Below are 17,474 nucleotides of genomic sequence, written 5' to 3'. Positions count from 1 at the left end.
GAGTTTCTACTCTGAGATACACCTGTGCCATGTTGCCCTGCTTTGGAACTAGTCAACTGTGGACTGAAACCTCTACAAACTGTGAGCTAAAATAAACCTTTCTCCTTTAACTTTGGATGTCAGGTGTTTTGTCTCAGCAATAAGTAAATAAAGTCAAATCACTGTCTGAGATCTGCCTCCTGTCAGATCAGTGGTTGTATTAGATTCTTATTGAACTCAAACCCAACTGTGAGCCTGGCTGCATTTGAGGGATCTAGTTTGAGTGCTGCTTTGAATCATCCAGAAATTATATGCCCCCCTAATCACTACCACCCTCTCTACCCCAATCCCAAATTGCAGAAAGCTTGTCTTCCATGAAATTGGTCCCTGGTGCCAAAAAGGCCTAGTGACTGCTTGGCCTTGGTCTATGACCAAGCTGCTAGGCTGTGCCATGGTCTAGAGTAGCATGGCCATGTGTGGATCCTTGCTGGATAAGAAGGTGAGACAAAGAGTGGGTGCTGAGATGTGCAGTCCCAGGAAAGATGGGTGGCAAGTCTGGGATGTCAGAGCTATTTATGATCTATTTATGACTAAAAACTCTGAGAAAATGCTGATGCCATGTCTTTGAAGTGGCTGTGACAAGCTTTCTCCATTCAGTATTCTCTCAATAATCTAAGAACTCTGGGCATTTGTGGTAAAACTCTTAGTCCTCAAATCCTGGCTAGCTTCAACTTGGCCTTTTGGTCATGCTTACTCTGTAGTCATCTTTTGTGACCTTCTGCCTTTCCAGGATAGGCGGCCTGCTCTAGATCTGGAGGGAAGGTGCAGTGAGGAAAAGAGGCTACCACTGAGGATCAACACTCCTGTGGGTGTGCTCATCACCAACGCTGGTGACAGTTCCTCCTCTTTGAGGAGGCTCAAAGAAGATAGCTGAGTCACCAGTGTCACGTCTGGTGTGAGACGTCTGGTGGTAACAACAATGAACCTCAGTCTGCTTGATTCAAATGTGGGGCATTTTCCATGGGCTAAGATTGTGCCCAGGGGATTGCTCAATGCCCTCTGGATGATTTGTGTGCTGCTGAGATTACCAAAATACCCAGCCATACATACATGGACATCACCTCTATTCACAAAATTGAGGAAAGGATTTATACACAAAAAAGGTTTTTTCGCTTAACAAATAAGGTGTATATCTCATTTTGAAAAGAAAACTACAGCTTTCTTAAGGTTATATATCCCAATACTTTCTCACTTTTGAAGCTTGATTTTTTGAGCATGGGTTAGCACTCTCTATGCTAGTCACAGAGCTGGAATCTCATTTGGGGTTAATAGTAGTGTACAGTGATTCTGGTTAATCCCGTCACAGGAGTATTATGTTAGTTTCCTTCCAACATCATGTCTTTATCTGCCCATCTTCCCAGTATGGAGCTACCCCACATCTCTGTACCATGATCATTTATGGATCTTGTGGCTTTTCCAAATGTCAGTACTGAAGACATCCACAGCAGGGAACATGGCCCCTATGAGTAACATGATGTAAACAGCGTACAGAGGAGACTCGGGTCCTCCTCTAGAACTTGAGATCAATTCAATGGCACCATGATTTCTTTAGAACTTTGTCTATTATAAAACATGAGATCTTGGGAAGTTTTCAAATGCAAGGAAAAATAACACCAGTTTCCACAGTTACACAAAACACTGAAAACCCAAGAGAAAATGAGCAATTTCCATTTAATATAAAAGGGGTCCTGTCCTTGGTAACTTCAGTTGGAGAATGACACAGAACAGATTGGATACTAATGTTTAATAAAATTCACTTTAAGAACATTTTATAATATAAAAATAACTCTTTTAATTAAAAAGAGTACATGAGCAGTCCTGGATACACCCATAAAGCATTATGAAAATAGAAAAGCAGGGCAACATCTGGATATGATTCCATAAGCCACAGGGTTCCCAAACCTCATAGAAAGTTTGATACGAATTTTTTTTAACTTTCAAATAATGCAGCTGGTCTCTCTCTTAGGCAAGACACATCTGAATGGAGGCCGTAGTGAATCATAACAACTTAGGGGCCCTTCGAAAGTGACATGGACTCTCCTGGTTCTCATGCAGAGGATGGTGTATCACCAGAATGAGAGGACAATCTCGCAGCAAACAGCACCAGGCTGCTATTTGAACAGGTGGGTACCAAAACCATCTGTAAAGGATTTACATTTGCAGTCACGCTGAGGATTCAAAATCAAACTGGAATCTTTACCTTTGCCCATTTCCATCTTCTAACGATTCTCAGTATGGTTAAAATGTCCCTACAAAAATAAAAGAGTACATTGTGGCAATTAATTTACCTTGGCCAAATTAACACACCGTGAACATACTTTGTTCACAAAACACTGCATTTAAAATGGCATTTGTAAATAATGTGTTAATTTCTGAGGTGAATAAATATTTCTAGTTATATTACTAAACAGCACACCGTAATTACAATATTTAAAGCATTTCCTGGCTTTAATAATGCCTGGCACACAGAATGTTCTCAATAAGTATTATATCCCTTCTATAGGAAAGAATGAAAATATCATTTATGGTAGATAGAGTGATACAACCAAAGCCCAATATACACACGTATGGAAATGTCCCAGTGAAACCCATTAATCTCTACAATTAGTATGAATTAATATTTACAATAAAAATTTTAAATCAAAAAATATTTACCCAGTCACAAAATAAGTTTTAAAAATAATGTTATTTAAATACTGAACAGGATTCAAGACAAAAACAGAGTAGCTTGCCCCTCGCCGGGGACATCCAGAAGTAGTCCAGGTTCTTAACAATCTCCACCAGGGGCCCTGCACTCTTCACCTCCAGAGACAGACCTCCCATCTCTTCACCTTCGACTGCAGAAATGGAACCAGATGGCTGGGGATGGACAGCTGGCCATACACCACACTGCTGGGCAGTGAGTGAGTCTCATCAGCATCTAGAAATCTCTGTCCCACGTGGCTACGAACACCAGCACACAGCAGTGGCTCTAGGCCTATGGCAGAAGCAGGATGGCACCCCTGCCTACAAGGACTACGTAGGAGAACAACAGGATTCCTGGACTGGCACAGGCCCTAAGAAGGATGTGGACAGTCCTGTCCACAATGATGTGTTTTCCAGAAGGTGGACACAGCCCTGAGCCATGGGCACCCAACAGGAGAGGCTCACTCACACTGTGCTTGGACAGACTTGTAGGTGGCAGCAAACTCATTTCACATTGATGTCTCTAGGGGTTCAAAGTGCTACAGGAGCAGGGAAGGGAGCACCTGAACCTGATGACAGGCTGGGAAAGGCCTGATAGGGAGGTGTCTTGGATGGGCCACAATAGAATAAGGTCCCAGGCAGCATGAGATCAGAATGTTCCAGACCTGGAGAAGCCACCTGTGATGACAGAAGCTAAGATGCAAGCAGCACATGGGCAAGCAGGGGGATCTGTGTGAATGGTCAGGCTGAGGCTGTGAGGGCAATGCATACCATGACCAGCACGGGTGCTGAATTTACTCAGAGTGCTTTCTATAGTTGTCCTGGAATTCTACATGGAACAGATATCCCCTTGCAGAAGAAAATGTAAATAGGGAAGGGAGGAGGGATGAAGGGAGGGCTGGGGTATGGGGAAAAAATGAGAACCAAGACCTGTCATGTAAGGGTACAAGATCCCAATGATGAATGTAACTGTACTGTATACGTAAAAGTAACAATAAACTCAATGAGGGAAAAAGAAAAGGAAAATGTTTCTTTCCAGCAGTTCTCGGTCATCCACAGTTCAATGGACATCAAGTTTCCAGGAGGTGGGGACCAAACGCATGTGCCCTGGCCTCTGCCAGGAGACTTCTGCCACTGCTAAGGGCCTCCGTTAGGGTACAAGTGAGGGAGAAGCAAAGAGGGATGATTTTCTTAAATTAATCTCATCCTCAACAACCTTATCACCACCATCACATGGATCTATAAATAAAATATTTTATTTATTTTTTATTACAAAGGTATTTACCGAGACATCTCCTGCCCTTTCCATGGTCCAGGAGGTACATTTGAAAAACATGCTGGAGGCAGAATGAAAAGACCTAGGGATCAAGACAGACAAGCACATCAACATGAAGACTGAGCACTAAAGGAAGAACTGTTAGAAATAGGTTTAAATCTCCTCCCCTGTTCTCTGCTTTCTGACAAGATATCAAGTCCTCATATATTCCAGGTTGTCATTGTTACAGCCCACAGCTCACAGTGATGCACAGAAACCCAGTACGTCCCTGACCTATGGAGGCATAGCCCAGTGAGGTCTGAAGTTCTGGGACACTGGGACTTGCAGATGACACACAGCAGCCACTAGAAGCACATCTGACGATAACCGAATGGGCACTGGTTCTATGATTTGACAAACTTGGGCAAAGAGCATAGTTCACTGTGACTTGATTGTAAGCCTTATTTTACACGAATAGAATGCTTTGTTTCCTGTTTGGTCAGCCTTGAAGAGCAACCTGACAAGCAACAGTGTGGTAGAATACAATTTCAGTATTTTTTCAACCAGCAAGAGATAAATACATTTTTGAAGGAGTTTTTATTTGCTTCTGATATTGGAATTGAAAAGGACATGGTCTGGCTGTTTGCAAAACACATTCTTCACTGTTTTCTCAAGGGACAAGTCTATACACAGTCTTAAGGGCCTTTCAACTTATTGCTAGAACCATCCCCTCACAGGGCACTTGTCCCAACTCCCGTCCCTTTTGAAATTTTCCACTTTGCTTGGTACAGCAGAAACCTGCCTCACTGGGCTCTACTTTACTCTCTGAGGAGTCAGCAGAACCAGAAGGTCCAAAAGGTCCACACCTCATTCCGTTTGAGGTTGTCACATGAAACACTGATACATTCATCTGCAATAAATCTAGTTACAATGCAATCTATGCAGAGCAGGGAAAGAGAGACATTGCCATGTAACATTTTGCCTTTCTGTGAAAACCATTTTTCATTCATATGCAGAATTCTGGCTTTGTAGGTAGCTCTCTACCTGTCCTTGAATAATTGTAACATAATAGCAGCAGCCCTTTGTGTGGTAGAGATGTCTATGATTCCTGACATTGCCTGAGGAAACATCTTTAAGAGCAGATTCATCTTTACTTCTATAAAACAGGGTCCTTTCACAAAGGGTGAGTTTCTTCAAAGGCCTACAATGAAAGCCAGGAGTTCTAAGATAATCAATCTTATTTCACTTGCATGACTATGTATAAGGAAGTATACTTATGTATGCTCCATGCAAATTTAACATGCCTTGCACATTTGCCCCACCTTCTTTTCTTCTTAGAAGTAATCAGGGCTGGGGATTTAGCTCAGTGGTTCTGCCATCTGCCTTGCAAGCACAAGGTCCTGAGTTCGATCCCCATTTCCTTCTTGGAAGTAATCACTCCTCTAAGAGAGCATATATCCTTCTGCATCGATTAGCCTCAGTGGGAAGTAGGAATAAAATTTGCAATTCGTACAGTTACCAGCTGTACAAGGGAGCTGCAAAGGACTGTGTAAGGCTGGACTAAAGGGCTAAGAAGAGGAAGGAGTCCCAAAATCTGGAAGAATATGTTATGAATTGCTAGCTTATTGGAAAGAACACTGACGTTCACCAGGGGACCCATAAAGTACCTTGCCTTTTCTCCCTCTCCAGTTTCTTGCTGCCTGCTCCAATGGTTAAACCCAAAGGCATGTCAGAAAGCTCAAGCACCCTGCTGATGTGGACTACACAGGCTGGCATCCAGGGCAGAAGGCAACAAAAGACGGAACACAGATCTGGAGGGGCAAACAGAAGAGAAAATCCAGACACTGGACTTACTGGACAAAGACTTTAAATCAGCTACTTTAATTATGTTCAAAGAACTAAAGGAAACCATGATAAAGAACTAACAGAAAGTAGAAGAAAGATGTCTTGTCAAATAGGGAATACCAATGAATGAATTACACATACATGCAAAACAGAAAATCTAGAGAAGTATCATACTGAAATAAAAGAAATTTACCAGCAGACTTAAGCAGGCTGAAGAAAGAACCAGTGAACATGAAGTGAATTGAGATGATCTAGTTTGAGGAGCAGAAAGAAAAAAGAGTGAAGAAAAATGAACATAGTCTTAGACACTTATGGAACAGCATGAAATATACAAATCTACATAAATAAGAGTCTCAGAAGGAAAAAAGAGAGAGGAAGGGGCACAGAAATACTTAAATGGCCAGAAACTTTTCAAATTCATTGAAAAACAGTCTCCAGGTCTGGAACATTCTGACTTCATTCTGTTCTTGCTGCCTGGGACCTTATTCTATTGTGGCCCACCCAAGACACCTCCCTGTCAGGCCTTTCCCAGCCTGTCATCAGGTTCTGGCGCTCCCTTTCCTGGGTCCTGTAGCACTTGGATGCCCTAAATAAGCCACAGTTACCTCTACCTAGACTTCTACTGGGGGATAGAACTGTATCTTCTATAGGCCAGTGAGAAAGCCCCCCCAAACTTCCCTAGCTATTTGTTCTCCTGGACACTGTGCTGATTTATACTCCAAATTTACACTGCCAATTTATGTATCCAAGGAAGTGAGCAGATCCTGTTACTCCACATACTCACTATATATATATATATATATATATATGTATATTACTGGACATTTTTATTTTTGCTAATTTGATAGTTGAATTTGCAGGCTCTTATTGCTAGTTAAGACTGAATATCTACTTATATTTATTAGCTATTTGGCTTTCCTCTTCTCCGCATTACCATTTTGTATACTTTGCCCAATTGTCTACTGGACACTAAATTTGAAAAAAAAAAAAGATACTGATCTGTCTATTTTGTGCAATGCAAATGCTTTTCCTGCTTTATGGCCTCTTAATGATGCAGATTTTTGATATGTAATGGAGTCCTAATTATGTATTTTCTACATTTTCTGCTAAAGTTGTGATAGGTTTTTGTTTTTTCTTTTCCTTCAGCAAATATAGGTTAACCTTCCCTATATCTCCTACAATTGAGCTTTGTGGGAGTAAGACCTAATTTTATTTTTACTCATAAATGGTTAGCCAAGGGTCCTAGCACAATCAGTAACACACCTTGTCATACCCAGCTGATTTGTAATGCCCTCAAACTGCCATATATTCATGCTTAAAGGTCTCAAATTTGTTTCATTGGTCTATTTCTTTGTTCCTGGGCCAATAATACATTGTGTTAATTATAACAACTTTGTAATGTATTTGATAGAGAATCTGTCACTTTGTTCTTCTACTTTAAAATTGCTTGGCTGACATGCCTTTCTTCAATTCTGGAAAGTTCACAGACATGACCTTTCCAACTATTTTTTCTAGCATACTCTACATTCCTTTCTTCCTGGTTTCCTCCAGACTTTCTTATTCTTTCCTCTAGAATTCCTAGTGTTCTTTCTCTCTCTCTCTCCTCCCCCGCTCCCTCCCTCCCTCACAGAACTATTTTCTAATTCACTAATTCTATATATAACTATGTCTAATCTGAGTTTTGTTTTATTTTTAACTTCAATGACCATATCCATTGACTTTTGGAATTTGTTTAAACCTTCCAATTCTTTTTGTATTGCCTTCTTTAATTATGGCTCGATTTCTTCTTTAATCATTTTTTAAAATGTAAAAGACTTTATGGTGAACTTTAGATCTATTATTTTAGACTTTGGATATTTAGATTTTCTTCTTAGCTATATTTCCTGATTTCCCTCTTGATATGGATTTATGTGGCTTCTATTTTTGCTGTGATTATATCCTCAGTGAGGATGTCTATCTCCAAATCCTGTAAATATTAGATGGTAGAAGTATGCCTACAAGATAATTGCATTTACCTCTATCCAAATCCTTAAGGACACCAATGGCCTGGATCTATTTTAATGCTGATGCTTTGGCTTTTGGTTCCTGTACCACTGAGATAGAATAAGCCTATATCTGACATTGCTTGGTGTTTTAATTTCTAATCTTTTAAGGTACAGTCAGCTCTTCAAGTATCTGAACTTTATGTAAGGGCCTGAATCTTAGCTACCATATATCTATTAAATATCTCTCAATATTGGAATTCCAGTCTCTAGGCCCCAGGCCCATTATAGGGTCCAAATAAAGACTAAGACCCTGTAATAATCACTAAGGAATGTGTTTATACCTACTGCTCTGCTTTTGTTTTCTCTCATTTATCATACGGTTAACTATACATTTAATTTTTCATGACCATTTAACCCTACTTCTCTGCAGCAGGAGGGGGATATTTCTACATTAGCTCATTCTAACATGTCTGTAGGTTCTTCTAGTCACCCAAACCCCCTTAGCATTTTTGGAACCTGGAACTTAAATAACACAGCTAATATTTTAAAGTCATTTTCTGGTAGCTGTATTCCAGAAAAAGCACTCATGCTAGGTGTTGTCAGAAGCAAAATCAGATGATTTCAGTGGCCTATTAACTCCTCCATGGGGTTTATCTTTGGCCATACTGAAATAGCCAAACTCCTCTCTTGGCTGGCTTATTCCCTCACAGTTTGAATAAATCAGGCTGTATATTTGCCAAGAACCTCTCATTGGGCCAGGAATGAAGTCCACAAAGACCCAAGATACCACTGCCAATCTTTTCGAAGTGTGTGACAGGTCGCAGCACACTAGTGGTGACTGAAACTGGCACACTGACTGCAAGTAACAGGCCAGCCAAAAGGAGAGGAGAGCTTGAGCCCTTGGCTCCCTGTGGATCACTGGCAGACCAATCACTGAATGCCATGGAGTTCTTCTTCCTTATCTGTAAAGTGATGGGCTTAGACTGATGAATTAGGGGAAAATGCATGGAGCACAATTTGATTCTTACAAAATGATCAATGAAACTCCTGCTGATCTCTCCATGATTGTGTTTTCTCCTCTCAGGACATAAGAATAAAGGACTGACAAGAACTAGCTGTTGCTGAACTAGACACAAAGAATGAACTACTGTTCATTGATCTTTGCTAATCTATGTCAGAATGCTACATTTTCATTCCTGGCCTCTGTCCCTGGCTTGACACTCAGACCTGCTGCACCAAATGCAGGCAGCATTTCTCTGCAGCACAAGAGAAAGGCAGGAATCACCAGCATCTGGACAGTTCCTGTTTCAGCAGGACACTTATAGTTGCTATACAGATGGAGGAAATAATTTACAGATGTGTAAATAAAATATTTTAAAGGTCACTTATTTGGAGATAAAATGGAGTGCAAAGGAAAAAAAAAGTACCCATTTGGAGTTAAAAAATCATACTTTGGTTTCTTCAGCTGTACACACAGAGAAAAGCTGAACCAACAAAAGGTTCAGAACAAATGCCTCCCACCCCTGGCCATTTCTACTCTCACATTGCCTGCCTCTCTCCACACATTCATACCATACACAAATATACAAACCTGCACTCACACCAACACGCATGCACTAAAACACACATACACTAAGCCACACAGGTACATACATGTATAACACACACAATACACATCTCATGCACATGCACCACACACACACACACACACACACACACATACACACACACGTCAGACAATGGATGTCAGTGTCAAAATATGAACAGTACGGAAGTTAAGACTACTCCCTTAGTATTTCCACTTAAACGAGAAAAAATGCATAACGCTAATGTATAGGCCAGTACCCAGAGTCAATCTGAGGAGCGGGTTCCATAAGAAACATGATTTGCATGTTGGCTTTTTTTTTAGTACTGGGGGTTGAACCCAGGGCCTTTGTGCTGCGCTACATCCCTAGCCCTTTTCTATTTTGCTATTAACTTATTAATTAATTTATTTATTTTTCATTAAGTTTACTGGCACTTTTTAGGTATACAGTACAGTTATATTCATCATTGGGATCGTGTACCCTTACATGATGTATCTTGGTTCTTATTTTTTGCCCATTCCCCCGCTCTCCTTTGTATTTTTTATTTTGAGACATATGTCTTGCTAAGTCACTAAGTTGGCCCAGGGTAGGCTTGAACTTGAGATCTTCCTGACTCATTCTTCTAGCATCCTGGGATTATAGGCATGTGCCACCATGCCTGGCTGCATGTTGGCTCTTATATGGCAATTCACTACCAGTGTAAGTAATAATTCTGATAAAAGACAGCAAAGAAGAATAGTGAGCACAACACTTAAGGCCTGACTTACCTCCTCCACCCCAGCATGACTCATAACTAGGATGCCAGCACTCCAAAATACCAAGCTTACTGAACCTCAGCCTTGGTGTTAGAAGATCAGACCTAGAGGCCTAGGTTTGAGAGCAATCTCTTTGTCCCCCAGGAAAATTTGCCCATTCACTAGCTGACTAGCTCAGGTAAGGTTCAGTCAGAAAACAGAAGCTAAATCAGGTATGTAAGTTAGGGTTCACAGGAGGAACAGATGTAATATAAAAAAAAATGGATTTACTAGGCAGGTTTACAATGTCTGTCTGTGGAATCGGGGGTAGAATGTCTGCATGCTGGAGAGCCTGAGGATCCAGTCAAGGCCAGCTCACTGCAGAGTCCGGGGTGAGTCTGTGTTAGAAAGCTGAAGAGTCTGCATTGGAAGCCTGAAGGAAATGAAGGAAATTCAAAAGCCAAAAACTGGAGCTCTGAAGAAAATGAAAAGGGGAGATGTCCTTCTTCTTTTCGTTTTTATTCTGTTCAGGCCCCAGGCCTTTTGGCTGATGCCACCTACATGTAGGGTGGGTATTCCCTCCTGTTTGTGGCCTACAAGTCAGTCATCCACAGACACACCCACAGCTTCACTAATCTGCTAGGTGGTTCTTACTCTAGTCAAGTTGGCATATCACAATTAAGACTCACACCAGATGTTTCCAACAGAAGGAACTTAGCACGGGATTTGAACATACAAATGATGGAAGAGAGGAGAAGCCATACAGGGGAAGGCGGGTCAAACAACTCTTCACCACCCTATTAAGAGCAAGAAGGGTGAAGGGAGGAGGCAGTGTGCTACAAGGCCAGCAGCTGGTGCCACCAGCAAGAGTTGGGACCGAAGTAGGATGTCCTGCAGAAGTGGGGTCCCTGGAGAGAGGGTCAAACGAAGCTCTAGCAGAGAATGAGGAGAAATGCCCAGCCTCCTCATCTCCCCGCACTCCAGTGTTCCACTGGCACTTCACACTGGTTGAATGTACCCAGAAATAAGAAGCTGGACTGTCTGATTTCACAGCGGGTGGATGGGTGGGTGGGGGACAAAAGAGGAAACAGAGTTGAGGAAAAAAAACCAATAATTGACAATCCTGCTGACCAAAAAAGTCCCAGAGTAGGTAGCACATGCTTGTAACCCCAGAACTTTGGGAGGTTGAGGCAGGATGTTTCCAAGCTCAAGCTTAGATTGGGCAACTTATTGAGACCCTATCTCAAAATAAAAAAGGGAGGAGGATGTAGCTCAGGGAAAAGGTCCTGATTCATTCCTCAGTAACACACACATACACACATACATGTGCGTGCACGAAGTGTGCCCCCTACCAAGAATTACAGTGCTGAAGTGCTAAAGAGTGTCAGAGATCAGATGCTTGCAGGACAATAGAGTACTGAAAAAGTATTATCTCTCCACTCAATATGCATCCCAAGTCCTTTCTTACTATAGTTTTCTGCCTTATAAACAGAATTAATAATCTTCTTTTGATTAATTTGGAGACCTTTGGCAGCTTTGTTAGGTTTTGTTTAATTAGTCTGAATTAGCATAATTTTCATAGGTTGGCAGACACCAGAGAGGAAACCTCTGCTTTGATAATAGTCCAGCTTCAGGGGCATTTGTGGAAGGAAGTCTGTTGGTGACAGCCCTTACCCACACTGCTCGGGGACCTGCAGCACTGGACAGTGCAGGCAGTGAGCACACAGCCTGGCCCTGTGCGGGAACACACAACCAAATGCTATAAACCATATTCCCCCATATTCATTCTGATTGTCGGTCACATGAGCTAAGAGGATAGGTTTCTCTTAATCACAAGTACCATGAGTTGAACCATGACAGCAATTACTGTAAGAAACCATTTCAGGGATTCCTGAAATAAGAACCATTGTAACAATGAGCTGGAATGGATCAAATAGAAGAGACTGAAATGAAAACTTGGAAAATGAGTTTGAGAAGGTCAACAAAAAAGGTCCTTGCATATGTAAAAATGACTCAATGATTAAAAATAAGGAAACATCACAGGAACTCAGGCATCTAGCTGAGACAGCATTATTGAGAATTCAGAGCAGATCTGATCAGATCAGCTGATGTCCCCTTGAGGTCAGAGATGCATTAGAGTAGGATCAGGATACCAAGGAGCTTACTGGGGAAAAGCCCCCAAATACACTGAGAGTCACAGGCAAGTCTCCTGTTAGGAATTACATACAAACTACCACTGACATAACCTTTGCTTCTCTGATCCAAGGGAACCATTCTGAGTTACCTAGGAACTACAGGGTAGGAGAAGGCATGCTTATGTGTAAATGGGCAAGTGATTGTGAATGGAACCTCGAATTTAATAAAGTCTTCTGAAATTTGGAATTGTTGCCCATTGGTGACTTATTGTTAAGTACTACTCCCTGGGATCTTGCATTTCTAAAAATACTATTTGCTTTTTATTTAACACTGAACCTTTGATGTTTTAGAATATAAAAATAGTGTCTTATTATTTTAAAAGCTTAAGAGAGAAACTAGCCATATTATTAGAAAAAGAAGATATATGCAGCTATAGTCTGTTCAAATATCAAGAAGTGTGACTTTTCAAATTCACATTTCAATCTTTATTTACATAAGACTTTTAGAAATAGTAGGTGTAAATATTAAAATGCCCAAGGCTGGGTGAAATTTTATTGAGAATAACTACAAATAAAAGGAAACTGATATTTTAAAGTCAGTTTCTGAAATTTAGATGAAAAGAATATTGAGCATTAACAAAAAATGATATTTACATATCAATGTAGGTTTTCTGCTCATAGATAGATTTCCTATAAAACTAACAGAGGCAAGCTTGGGGAATTACAAAGGAAGGAAAAACCCTAATCAAATAGGTACTGTTGTTCAAACAGAATATTAGCCAAAATGATCCAATCAGTTGCTTGAGCTAAATATTATTTTTTTCCTCTAAGCCATTCATGCCAGAACACAACCACTCAGAGCATTAGAAATTCACATTACATTCAAACTGTTTGCCTCCAACAGATGGGGGAATTTGAAAGATATATTCCATTGAAATGGTGTAGGAACAAGTAAGGGTACCATAGCCAGGGGTGGTTGCATATGCCTGTAAGCCCAGCACTCCAGGAGGCTAGGCAAGATCACAAGTTCAAGCCCAGCCTGGACAACTGAGTGAGACCCTGTCTCAAAATGGGCTCAGTGTAAAACACTGGATTCAATCCTAAAACTAAAAAAAAAAAAAAAAAAAATTAAGGAAGAATGATAGGAAGGTAAGAAGGACGAGGAAGGAGAGAAGAAGAAAAATCACTAGCAAATTGGTAACTTAACTGTAATGGAGCCAGCTTTCTGAAGTATTACTTACAGTATTTGTATTTCAGGGTAGAATTGGCAGCTATGTGAATCAACCTAAATACACTAAATTCAAATTTTTGGATCTTTAATTTTAGTACTGTTCAGAATTATACCACAGAATGTAACATAACTTGTGGAAATTTTTCTAAAGATAGTATACATAAAGTAGCAAAGTACACCTTCACGGAGCATTAAATTTTATTTTCATATTTGTTTGATAACTTCAGAAAATAAGTTTTACATGAGTGACAGATGTCATGATGTTAGTTGTTGTTCAGGTTTGAATCAGGTGCCTATCATAGTAAAATCACAGTATCCTACAATATGTCAATTGAAGAGCTCTATAAGTTATGGACTCAATCTTTTGCTTATCAAAAACGGAGCAATATACTCTGAATATGTTTAGGGGTCAATCTCAGGAACACACACACACACACATATGAACACCCACATCCTAATGCTTGGTTTCTATGTGGAATTTAAATACAATTCTATTTTATTGCAATATTAAGATTTCAGCTTTAACATAAAAAACCCCAAGAATTACAGAGGTTATCAAAAAAATATTAACTTGTTCTTAGAGCAAGTTCAAAATTAATAACAAAGGTATTATTATGCTAATATATACTTTATGATATTCTGCCCCAGAGAGGAGACTGAGAATTGACTCTGGTGATTTTTTTTTATCTCCCTTTACATTGAAATGATAGTGTGAACACTGTTTCCTTCTGAAATCTATTATTTATGTGAAGTTTGTGGAAACATGCAAGGAAAACTTAAACAGAAAAAAATATAATAATAATGTTGAGTAATTGAATAAAGTCTTGTCTTTTCTCTAAGATGTCCTTAAATGGTTCTCTTTTTTTTTAGCAAAGTAGATGCTCTCTTCCCTTCCTAAAAATCACTTTTTAGGAAGAATATTAGATGTATTTATTTACAATTTCCATTTCTGATCTGAAGCTGGAAACAAACTAACATATATTCCCATAGAAGGCTAAGCAAAACTCAAATCAGTCTTTACCTTTATTTACATTACTCATTCCTTAGAAATGTAATTGCAGTTTTTATTAACTTTGTTTTATGGATCTAATATTTAAACAGAAGTCTATCTTTGATGTCACAGCAACATGGTTAATGTACTTACAGATTCCCCAGCAATACACCTTGGGCAAAGCTGAATCATGTTCCTTCCACCGTTTTGAGGAATCTATTTAACAAAGCACAGGCACAGAGATATCAAAACAATGACTATTTAGTCATAATATTTTTAAAATATTTAAATGGGTTCACAACAGGTTTGGTGGTAACAGGAACATACATACCACTGAGCCAGCCCTTCCCTGGCTGCCCGGTGGCCCTGCTGCATTGGGGCAGCCTCTTGGAAGAGACTCCATGTCCTCTGTGCTCCAAGACCCCAGGACACTCATGTTCACCTGATGGCTGCCTCGCTCGTGTCCATTGGCTTCTGATGTCCTGCATGCCCGTTTCTAAAGAAAACACGGTATCATATTAGATGCCTCATAAAGCATATAATGTTCTAATTGAATTTGCTTTCAGAAAACTCAAGCTCCACATACAAACCCCTGTGGAGCTAGAAAACTTTATAAGATTTTTGAGGAGATGATTTTAAACTTTATCAGTTCAGGAACCATCATCAGGTACATTTAACCTCATTTATTTCTAGCACTGTCTGATAGTTACTTAACTTTATAGATTTAAAATAGTCATTTTAAAACATTTTGGCTGAAATTCTTATAATAAACTATTGTGACTGGTTTACTGAAAATGTACAAACCTATAAAATTTTTTTTCCATTAAGTTTATTGGTACTTTTTAGGTATACCAGTTACATTCATCATTGGGATCTTGTACCTTTACATGATGGATCTTGGTTCTTATTTTTCCCCCATACCCCTGCCCTCCCTTCATCCCCTCTACCCTTCCCTATTTACAAAGGTTTTGCTTCCATTTTTTCTTTTTTCATACCTTCTTTCCTTTCCCCTACCCCTCCCACTTCCCCTACTCCTTTAGACCTTCTTCCTATTTCACATTATCAGTTATATATTTTGATCCTTATTTACACTTTTAGTTTGGCACACCAGAGAAACTATTCGGTATTTAGATGAATGTCCTATTTACTTCATTTAAAGAGCATGGCCTCAATGTGCATCCATTTCGCTATAAATGTCTCCAGTTGCTCATTCTTTATGGCTGAGTAGTACTCCATTTTATAAAAACAAAAACCACATCTTCTTTATCTAGTCTCCAGCTGATGGGCAAATGGGCTGTTTCCAAGTTTTAGCTATTAAAACTGTGCTGCTATAAGCAGGGGTGTGCATATATCCCTGTGGTATGATTCTTATAATTCTTTTGGGAGGATACCCAGAAGAATAGCAGCTATGGACCTCTAATCCTAATTTTTTGAGGTATCTCCATATTGATTTACACAGTGGTTGCTGCAGTCTGCACTCCCACCAACAATGGAGAAGGGTTCCTTTCTCCCCACAGCCCTGCCAACATTTGTTATTGGTTGATTTCTTGATAGCAGCCATTCTTTCTGGGGTGAGGTGGAATCTCAATGTTGTTTTCATCTGTATCTTTCGAATGGCCAGTGATGTTGAACATTTTTTCATATGACAAATGTATAAATTTTGTTCAAGAAACTAGTTATACGCTTCAACATATTTTGCTTAGTATCAAGTTACAAACTTTCTTAACACAATATGACTAATTCACATGTGAATAATTCTGTCTTATGGGCACTGAAGAGCAAATTAATTTTATTGATTTCAAAATTTGCACAGTCCATAACAGGTAACTTTGGGGAAAGATGGCATTTGGTTTTTGCTTCCACAAGAACTAGAAAAGGTAATTACAAAAGTAAACCTCCAATGCGAAAGAAAAAAAGAGTATTCTGTCCCCAAATCCCAAGACTTAGTCTATATCTAGAGTCACAATGAATTGACTAACACAGGGTTCTGGTGGCAGAATAACCTTTGTAAAGAGTCACCCAGTCCACCTCTGGCCTGGCAGCAGCGTCCCCCAAGAGAACCCTGGTGGCCACCAGCAAAATCTGCTGCTATTCACCTCACAAGTCGAAAACTCTGGTACAACCTGTTGACATCATCCCTTCAAGAGAGTCACTTGACACTCTCTTTGCCAAATATGACTTTGGATAATTTTGTTTATTATCTGTATTATTTCATATTTTCTGAATTGAAGTTTTAGTGTAGAGGATCTATTCAATGTTGAAACCTTTTTATCATGGATTTAGAGAACTAGTTTTACCATTCTCTAATACACCTTAAAACAGACACTTAAAGATCAAAATAAAATATCTTAAACTCTGAACCATTTAAAATCACTTAAAATAATTTCTTGGGGTAAAGCCTAACTTCCAGGAGGTAGAGACAAGGGCAGTTATGTAGCCTGCTGATCTCTCTTACAGTCGTTACCAAAGACATTAAACAAAGCACTCAGCCACATTCTTGGGGTAACTAAAATACAGGGTATGCTGAAACTTGAACACAAATCAAGCAAAAGAAATCATCATCAAATCCCAGCAATAGACCCCTGGTCCTCCTGCAATAGCATGGGCTGAAGGAGAAGGACTGTAAAGAGCCCAGGAAGGGGGCCCCTGGCCTAAGAGTGGCCTAATATGACCCCCAACAGGATGAAAACTGTGAAAAGTGCTTGTACTCAACAGAGCACAGGTACAGGGAAGGGACGTCAAAGCCCACACAGTGAACCAGACAGACAGTTTAAATAGGCACTCTTCAAAACTGAATCCTTCTGGGGGGGGCGGGAAAGATGAAAAGGCAGAAGCACTCTGTGGCAACTGAGTGGTAAAGGTAAAAAGAATGAAAAGAGAAACATTGGAGGGCCCTACAAGTCACAGGAGGCCCACAGTGTCAGAGTATTGTCCCTCTCCGTCAGTCACCCCAAATAAACAAACTGCTGCCTGGACTCTTCCCACTAA

At 40.0% G+C, this 17,474-nt stretch overlaps 1 protein-coding gene across 4 annotated transcripts in view; it reads right to left on the bottom strand.

The window, feature by feature from the left end:
* Positions 1–562: 562 nt before the first annotated feature.
* The window catches only part of CUNH10orf143 (chromosome unknown C10orf143 homolog), a 44,298-nt gene continuing 27,386 nt past the window's right edge, over positions 563–17,474 (bottom strand). The window contains exons 2-5 of one of the 4 annotated variants that reach the window (XM_010620626.3): positions 14,818–14,982; positions 14,640–14,702; positions 4,010–4,082; positions 563–2,288 (exon numbers count right to left, since the gene is read on the bottom strand). In XM_010620626.3, coding sequence (XP_010618928.1) covers positions 2,278–2,288; positions 4,010–4,082; positions 14,640–14,702; positions 14,818–14,982 — 312 coding nt within the window. In that variant the 3' untranslated portion in view covers positions 563–2,277. Of the gene's footprint in view, positions 2,289–4,009; positions 4,083–4,116; positions 5,791–14,639; positions 14,703–14,817; positions 14,983–17,474 lie in introns of those variants that run through there. The other 3 variants (XR_004516278.1, XM_033761343.1, XM_033761342.1) reach the window with 3 other exon arrangements.

Source organism: Fukomys damarensis, unplaced genomic scaffold (assembly GCF_012274545.1).
Source record: "Fukomys damarensis isolate Sample0158 unplaced genomic scaffold, DMR_v1.0_HiC HiC_scaffold_8, whole genome shotgun sequence".
In the NCBI taxonomy this organism is placed as follows: Eukaryota; Metazoa; Chordata; class Mammalia; order Rodentia; family Bathyergidae; genus Fukomys; species Fukomys damarensis.
The sequence above is the reverse complement of the archived record's forward strand: the minus strand, read 5'-3'. Positions and strand labels throughout refer to the sequence as shown.